The sequence below is a fragment of the Rhinopithecus bieti genome, unplaced genomic scaffold (genome assembly GCF_001698545.2).
Source record: "Rhinopithecus bieti isolate Rb0 unplaced genomic scaffold, ASM169854v2 scaffold_19482, whole genome shotgun sequence".
Lineage (NCBI taxonomy): Eukaryota > Metazoa > Chordata > Mammalia > Primates > Cercopithecidae > Rhinopithecus > Rhinopithecus bieti.
The window spans coordinates 1,804,714-1,813,098 of NW_016809768.1; the positions used below are offsets into that span (position 1 = coordinate 1,804,714).

At 59.0% G+C, this 8,385-nt stretch overlaps 1 protein-coding gene across 4 annotated transcripts; it reads left to right on the plus strand.

The window, feature by feature from the left end:
- Positions 1-3,814: 3,814 nt before the first annotated feature.
- Positions 3,815-7,988, plus strand: GBX2 (gastrulation brain homeobox 2). 4 transcript variants are annotated; one of them, XR_001888825.1, is made up of 3 exons: positions 3,815-4,570; positions 5,577-6,481; positions 7,892-7,972. XR_001888825.1 is itself a non-coding variant. In XM_017890383.1 (3 exons), the coding sequence occupies exons 1-3, from the start codon at positions 4,048-4,050 to the stop codon at positions 5,683-5,685; spliced, it is 669 nt and encodes a 222-aa protein (XP_017745872.1). In that variant the 5' UTR covers positions 3,815-4,047; the 3' UTR covers positions 5,686-6,777. The 4 variants fall into 4 exon arrangements, 2 of the variants coding, with proteins under 2 accessions (XP_017745872.1, XP_017745871.1); XM_017890383.1 differs by lacking the exon at positions 7,892-7,972 and adding an exon at positions 4,840-4,876 and having other exon boundaries at positions 5,577-6,777; XM_017890382.1 differs by lacking the exon at positions 7,892-7,972 and having other exon boundaries at positions 5,577-6,777.
- The last annotated feature ends 397 nt before the right edge of the window (positions 7,989-8,385 follow it).

Sequence of the window (8,385 nt, forward strand, 5' to 3'; positions counted from 1 at the left end):
GCTGAATAAAATGTTTAAAAAGATGAGGCTTCAGTGCTTTCTGCTACTTGCAAATTGGTGTGTCTGATGGGGAATTTTACACAAGCACCCCTTTGTAAGTGCGTCCTGGCCTCGGGAGGGACTGTTCAGGGTTAGCTGGGTGTGAATCCCAATTGCCCTTCCATAAATAAAACCCATCCCAAGTTATTTCCCAACTATTGCCAGGAGCAAGAGCTGTGGCAATGACCACACGATCGGGCTTCTCAAAATCCCTGTAAACAAAAACAACTCGGTTGCCCGAGAAACCAGCCTGTCGCCTAGGACTGGGCGACTGGCGGGAGCGCCAGACCCGCGAGGCCCGCAGGATTCCCCGCGTCCTCCGAGACCACGGGCGCCCACACCGTATCCTCTCCACGACCACCCGCGACCTCGACTCTGGCGGCGGCAGCGAAGGGCGCGATTCGCGGTGCTTCCTCCTCCAGACTGAGTTGGGCTGGGCTGGGCAGGCCAGCACAAGTTTGCTGCATGAATATTCATGTACTTGTGCGTTTTCTATTTCACCCTCAACCTTCATACATCTGCATGCAAGCGCAGACTGGGACAATCCCGAAGCGAGGGGCCAACTTAATTACCATCACTTTTTCGGAATGTCTGAGGTTTTAAGTGGCATAATCTGAACCTGACACTAGCCTAGCACCTGTCGAGTAAAGTGCCCAGGGGCTGAGCTGTCTTCATCTGGGTTGGGGAGAAGAGGGGAGGGAAGTTCACCAAGTTAACTGGAGTTGGAGGACCCAGTTCTCCCTTCGGGTGCGCCCTTCATTTGTCCTAATTGGAGGGGGGAGGGGATAAAGTTGCAAACATCTGTGCCCGGTGATTTTCCCGCGCAGACTGGGCCGAGCTGAGTCACGGAGGACTCTGCAGTTTGAGGCTGTTATGAGCTAAGGCAAGTAGGAATCCGGAGGATGGATAAGCCATGTATCTGTCGCTCCTGTCCATAAATCTCTCCGAGGATCCGAGAAAACTCTAAAGGCTTTTATTATCCGCAGTCCCCACGCTCTGAACGCTTTGCAGGTAGCTGAGGTGCCCCGAATGAGTCTTGTTAATCACGCCGAAACACAAGGATCCTTTTATGACACGAACAGTCGTTTTCTAAGCAGTTAAGCATTAGACGAGAAAGTATTACTGCATTGCATTTGCGAAAAAAGCACTAGTAAATAAAATTCATATTGATGAGAATTATCTGAACTCACTAATAAAGGATTAGTATTATAACCCCTGCAGTCAATACTTTCTATGGCAATTTATGGATGCAAATAATATGCCATCAAATTATTTCAAGTGTAGCTATAATTCGACGGACCTAAATCTTCTTGCTGAACTTTAAATGTAGAATAATCACCAAAATAATCAAAGGAATCCCTGTCTCTCGGAGGGTAATCAGGCGACAAAAGTCCCTAGAACAATATTTTTGGGGCGAAATAGCAAAGTGCATGGCAAACCTGCGTAGGTAAAATGAATAACAGCTTCCCCGGCATGCCAGTGGCAAGCCGGAAGGGCCCCGGCTGTAGCCACGTAAATCAAGGAAGGAGGGGAGCGTTTCTTAGTATTCAAAAAACAAGGTAATGGCACCCAAGGCTGTGTTACTGTAACTATCTCATAATGAGAGGGAGTATTTATTATGCTCATAAAGATATCAGCCTTTTGCCCTGGGCTTCGATTTTTTTCTTTTCTTTTCTTCTTTTCCGGGACTGAAGGAGGGATAGAGCCTGGAAATCCCACAGACACTTCCTTCTCCATGGATCCCAAAGGGAATTCATTTCCCCTCACACTGCCTAAGCCACCTTGGGGTCTGGGCGTGAAGTCAGGGGAGGCAATCCAGGCAGCGTCCTAATGAATTCCTTTCAAACCGTCTGCTGCCGGAGCCATCTATTACTGCGGCCTGAAGTGGGGAAACGCGCTCGAGACGTCTTTGTCCGGGTGGTGGTGGGGAGGGAGGAGGAGGCGAGGAGGAGGAGAGGGCTGGCGGCGGGACCATCGAGATTTCCCAGCGCCCCGGGGCGCCAAGGACACACCCTCCCCTCTTTCCTCCAGGCCCGCTGGATGGGCAGTGGGTCTCCGGCGGGACTCCTGGCGGAGGAGCTGATCTGGGATTAAGGCGTCCCCCGGGGGGCCTTGGGGTTGGAGGGAGAGAAACAGGAAGAACGCGAAAAAAGAGCTTCAAAGAATCGGGTCGATAAATTCATAAAGATCGATTTATCTTTATCTCCCAATTAAATGTGCTTGTAAGTGATACATAACACACGTCCAACACGGGCCAACTCCCCAACCACTAGCTCCTCGGCGTGAGCTGATTTCTAATGACCGAACTAACAATGCCCTTCTTTCCTTCTCCCCAACCCGGTGCTGTTGGCGGTTCAGGGCTGACGTCTAGACCCGGGAAGTTGAAGCCCGGGCCTTGGAGTCGCGAGGAAGCCCCGCGCGCGCTGGTGCGCTCTGCACGGTCTGCCCTTGTCACGAAATTAATTCCATTTTTAAAGGGAAGACAAGAGCTGAAAGTTTTTGTTTTAAAATGGAGGAGGGGATAAGAACGTCCCTGGTTTCCCTCCACCCCCAAATTCCCTTACTTCCAAATTTGGGGGTCTTTACCATTGTCGAGAACAGGGGAAACATCCTGAGGGGACCGGCTCCATCCCGCAGTCAGCAAAGAGGAACCGCGCGCCCTCCAGTCCTCGCGCTGGAAACTGGGCGGCGGCGCCAGGGTGAGCACTCCCTGCGTTCGCAACGTGCTTAATTAGCGCCTATTTACAAAACGCAGCTTTTATTTGAGCAAACATCATAAAGCTTTCATCAGGATAATCTCACGTTACACAATCTGGAGGCGCAGCAACTCCCCCCTTCCTCCCCGAGGATGGAGCAGATAAAGGACTCTCTTTATTATCATAATTATCGTGGTTGTTATTTTGGTGCGCGCTGGCAAAGTGTGTAAATAGGTGCGATGATTAAGAATGTCATGAAAAATGAGAGACGGGATCGCTCACGGGAAAGCCCAGCCCGGGATGGGGGAAGCAGCAGCCTCCCCGCCCCACCTGGAGCGCAGACCAGCAGCGAGCAACCCGGCGGGTTCCCGGCAGCGAGCAGGGCCTGCCTGCTCCCAGCCTTCGCCCCGGGGGTGGCTCTGGAGGGGTAGGACCCTGTCCCCAACTCCAGGATCCTGGCCCGGACCCCAGGCGCAGCCGGAGCACCCAGTGCTGGAGCGAACCGCAGGCAGGTTGGTTCCAGGACAAATACAGTAAAAGAAATAAAGCGCCCCCGGCCCAGCCGCGGGGGTGCGAGCCCCGGAGGCTGCCCTTCGAGGCGGCCTCGACAAGGCTGCAGGGCCCCAAGGTCCGAGTCTTGGAGGTGCCATCCGCCCCTCTCAGGTTTGCGCGGCGCGGGCTAGGCACTCAGGCTCCCGCTCCCCGGCCCGCGCGCCTCCGACGGTGGCGCCCGCAGCCCGTTCGCGGCCAGCTTGGGTGGAAAGGGCGGGGCCCCGCTTTCGCCCCACCCCCTCCCCGCTCAGCCAATGGCCAGCGGCGCCCAGCCCCACGTGAGGCGAGTCGGGCCAGGCGGCAGGCAAAATGTGAATGAGAAAGAGGAGCGCGATTTAAAGGTGCTGGCGGCGCCCGCCGGAGACAAGTACGCCGGCTTCGCGCGCTCCCCAGCGGCCTGCGGGAGGCGACGGACGGCGGGACAGACAGACGGACGGACGGACGGCAGCTTACCGGGGCTTAGGGCCGCACCCGCGACGCGCGCGGGCTCCGACGGGCAAGCGGCGGACGGGGGCTCCGGGGAGCCCGCGGGGCCCGGGCGTCCTCTCCACTCCGGGGCGCACGGTCTCACCCCGCACACCCCCTGCACCCGCCGGGCATGCAGCGGGCCCAGGACTGAGGGGCGGAGGCTTCTGCTCTCCGGATTCCGCTCGGCCCCTGCCCGACACTCCCGGCCGTGCTCCCGGCGTCCGGCGGGCTTCCCGGCGGCGGCGCGGCGCGGGGACTTTTCGCCTCTCGCTGGCCTTTCCCGAGCGCGTCTATGAGCGCAGCGTTCCCGCCGTCGCTGATGATGATGCAGCGCCCGCTGGGGAGTAGCACCGCCTTCAGCATAGACTCGCTGATCGGCAGCCCGCCGCAGCCCAGCCCAGGCCATTTCGTCTACACCGGCTACCCCATGTTCATGCCCTACCGGCCGGTAGTGCTGCCGCCGCCGCCGCCGCCGCCGCCCGCGCTGCCCCAGGCCGCGCTGCAGCCAGCGCTGCCGCCCGCACACCCTCACCACCAGATCCCCAGCCTGCCCACCGGCTTCTGCTCCAGCCTGGCGCAGGGCATGGCGCTCACCTCTACGCTCATGGCCACGCTCCCCGGCGGCTTCTCCGCGTCGCCCCAGCACCAGGAGGCGGCAGCGGCCCGCAAGTTCGCGCCGCAGCCGCTGCCCGGCGGCGGTAACTTCGACAAGGCGGAGGCGCTGCAGGCTGACGCGGAGGACGGCAAAGGCTTCCTGGCCAAAGAGGGCTCGCTGCTCGCCTTCTCCGCGGCCGAGGCGGTGCAGGCTTCGCTTGGTGAGTCGGCGGCGCGCGCAGCCGGGACTCGGGGGCGGGAGGAGGCGGGGGCGGGCCAGCGCCGGGTTCCCGCGGGAGACCAAGGGGCGAGGCCGCGCCCCTGCTCGACCCCCACCGGAGGAGCTGGAGGATGAGGCCCGGCTGTGCCGCTGGGCCTCCGGGGGACATTCAGAGCCACGCAACAAGCGAGGTCTCGGGGGGGCATTTAGCGCCCAGCGACCAGCTGCTGCCCTGGGCCGCGTATCTATCTGACGATGCGTTTGGCCGAGTCCGCCTCTACCGCTCCGTGGTGACCTGGGATCCTGGGTAGGTTGCAGCCTCTAGGGGAGACGAGTTGGGCTGAGCGTCTCAGCCGTGCGTGTGCCCAGGGGCGCTCAGACTTTTTAAACCCCTTCGCTGGTCTTGCTACTTTCCGGGAGAACGGATTGCTGGGAGGCTGTGTGTCTGTGTGTGTGTGTTGGGGGTGTCTGGTGGGAACTTCTAAGGCCACAAAACATCCCTTTGACCAATGTTGTCTGTCTCAAAAAAGACGGTCTGGGATCTGCACGTCCCTACGCTTCCACTCCGGTTAGGAAGCAATTGAGGTTCACTGAATTTTCACGGTGGGGGAGGCAGGATGGATCCTGAATCCCCCCATCAGTCCTCCACCAGCCCCCACCCCAGGGACAAAGCGGGTAATCTCTTGGGCCTCGCGCCTCCTGCTACTTCTCCCATGCTGCCGAGGCTGGGAGGGTGCGGGGGAGGCATGGCGACCCTTTGAGTGATGGTTCTGGGCGAAGGGCCGTCGCCTGTACTGCCTCCTCTCCTTTGAGCTTTCTCACGCTCCCCCCACCCCTCCTCTACCCCTCAAAGGCCAGGAAATCACAATGTGTTAATGTCATAGAAAGACAATCCGCTAAAGGGCGGGGGGCGGGAGGGGGGCACGGAATGCCCAAGTGACAGTGGGAAGGAGAAAAGAAGGCCAGTGTGCGAAATGTAATAAAATGCCGTTTGGTTTTGCTTTCAGTCGGGGCTGTCCGAGGGCAAGGGAAAGACGAGTCAAAGGTGGAAGACGACCCGAAGGGCAAGGAGGAGAGCTTCTCGCTGGAAAGCGATGTGGACTACAGCTCGGATGACAATCTGACTGGCCAGGCAGCTCACAAGGAGGAAGACCCGGGCCACACACTGGAGGAGACCCCGCCGAGCAGCGGCGCGGCGGGTAGCACCACGTCTACGGGCAAGAACCGGCGGCGGCGGACTGCCTTCACCAGCGAGCAGCTGCTGGAGCTGGAGAAGGAGTTCCACTGCAAAAAGTACCTCTCCTTGACCGAGCGCTCGCAGATCGCCCACGCCCTCAAACTCAGCGAGGTGCAGGTGAAAATCTGGTTCCAGAACCGACGGGCCAAGTGGAAACGAGTGAAGGCGGGCAATGCCAATTCCAAGACAGGGGAGCCCTCCCGGAACCCTAAGATCGTCGTCCCCATCCCCGTCCACGTCAGCAGGTTCGCTATCAGAAGTCAGCATCAGCAGCTAGAGCAGGCCCGGCCCTGAGGGTCCAGAAGGGCCAGGGCCTGGCACCCACCTGGAGAAGCCCCCGCACCCAAGGGGACCCATGGTGGACTCCACTGTGTTTGAAGCAACAAAGTCACAGCCCAATTGCGGCCATCCTAAGCAAATTGAGAATATATTCACTAAATGGGCTTAAAAGACTGCTTTTGAAGGGGCTTACAGCCACACCAGAAGACACGCTAAATATTTATTATACTATCCTACTTTGTACATAAATATCTCTATAGACTGGATCTCAGCTGCAGTATTTTGAAAGTTATAGGACTTAATTACCCAGTCATGTTCTCCACTCATTCCAGAAGAAAACAAAACCTCTGCTGTAATATGTGCCGTTAGCAGCCACCTTTCCATACTTTTCCAAAGGTAAACGTGAAACCCAAGAACAAGCGCTGGGGTTTAAACTGATTTTGGTTTGTGTTCTGGCTTTTTGAGTTGACTGAAAAGCAGACATTGTTAGGCAGCCTGGAAATTCGCTTTGCTTTGCTTTGGTTTTGCCTGGCTTTCGTTTCCCCTGGGGTTGCCTATCCTATCTGAGCCATGTGAAGCACGTCTCTGTTGTGTTAATTTATTTGAGTGTAGCTTATTTTCTTATAAGTTATGACATTTAAACAATTTCAGTCTTGTGAATAATAAAAAGGAGAGGGGGGGAGAAAGACCAATCCCTGGGCCTCATAAGTGTGTCCAGAATTTGAATGTCCCGGGCACTGCCAGGGTGTGGCCGGGCAACTGGTCTGGGACCAGTACTGGAGAAACATCCCCTGAAACCTGTTTCCTTAGGCAGCCTGGACTTGAGCCACCCGGCACTTTACCAGGTTTAAAATAGGAGGGCAAGAGCGCCGATAGGTTTACGAATTTACGAAAACCTAATTTTCACCTTAGAAATCTATATCCCCCTTTTGCACAGCCTAATCGATACCTAGTAGGCCGGCAAACTTCTGCCAGAGGAGGAGGTGGGTGCCCGGAGGAGGCGAGCGAGTGCGGGTATTGGTGGCTTTGCACAAACTCCTGATGCTCCAAATCGACTACAGCCAGGAAGGAAACGTCTTTCCTTTACAAATATCTCCGGCCCGAAAAGAAGCGGTGCTCGCCTGCTGGCAGAGTGAGGGTCCATAAATCAGGCTCCGGGCGTTATCTGGCGACAGGAGCAAAAACCCAGCGAGCCCAGCCGGCTTCCCGGCAGCCCTCAGTGGGAGGCGGAGACGGGCTGGAGCGCCCGCGGCCGCTGCACCTCCCCTTCCGGGCGGGGTCGAGGGGGCGGGACCCGGCCACCGCCCCACCCCAAGGACGCCCCAGTATCCCGCACTACAAAGGGGGAAAAGGGGAGAGGCTACGCAGGGAGCTGGGAGTCGGTCTGCAAGGGACGGGGAGCTGCGCGCCTCCCCAACTCGGTGGGGCGTGCCTGGTCCCCAAGCCCACTCCTGTCCCACCCCCGACCCTGCGCTCAGAGCCCCGAGCTCCCTGCCGGACTCAGAAGCGCGCCGCCAGATACTGCGGTCTGGCCCGCGGGAGGCTGCGGCGGACAGACCCCGGGCGCCCAGGGGCGTGCAGCGGGCCAGAGAGGGTGAGCGTGGTGCCACCAAGCCAGCAGCCCGAAGCGCGAGAGAAGCCGGGGCTTCGCCAGCCTCAGCCTTTTGAGTGGGGGAAGGAGGGGAGGCCGGGAAGCCGCTGCAGTGCAGCGGCGCTAGGCCCTCTGCGTGGTTCTCAGCCCAAGAAGGGGAAGCGCGGCCCGCCATGGGTTAACACTAATATTGACTTAATTTTTACTACTTACAGGCCGTCACCTCCCCACGCTGGAGGGGCCTGGGGACCAAGACCTCCACCCAAACTTCAGGCGCAGGGTGAAGGCTGGGAGCGACCGAGTCACCCTTTCCGCCGCGTTCCCAACAGTTCCGGTGGCAGAAAATGGCCCGGGCTTGGTTTTTGAGCCCAGTAAAATAGAAGGGCCAGTCCTCCGAGGGCCTCGGCCGGCTCTGCGGGGCGCCGAGAGCTGCAGAGGCTCTTGGCCGCGCCCCGCCCAGCGCCACGAAGCCTGACAGGGAGGGGATGGCTCCCGGGTCGTGCCCTGGCCTGGCGCGGGGGCCGCAAGGCCCGGATCCCACCTGCCAGGACGCGCACAGCGCAGGTCGCCGGTGAGCGCCATCTGCTCGGGGCAGGTCCCCGCTGGCCACACGACGCTGCTGCAGCATTCGAGGCCCGCAGGGACGTCGTTCCCCGACCCACACACCTGTGCCAGTCTGCCCGTGGCTGGGGGCGAAGAGTTTAGCCGG

Excerpts from the sequence above, each read along its gene's own strand:
- GBX2 (XM_017890382.1), top strand. The coding sequence starts at position 4,048 with ATGAGCGCAGCGTTCCCGCCGTCGCTGATGATGATGCAGCGCCCGCTG. Across the intron at positions 4,571-5,576 it reads GGCGGTGCAGGCTTCGCTTG|TCGGGGCTGTCCGAGGGCAA; the intron begins GTGAGTCGGCGG and ends TTTTGCTTTCAG.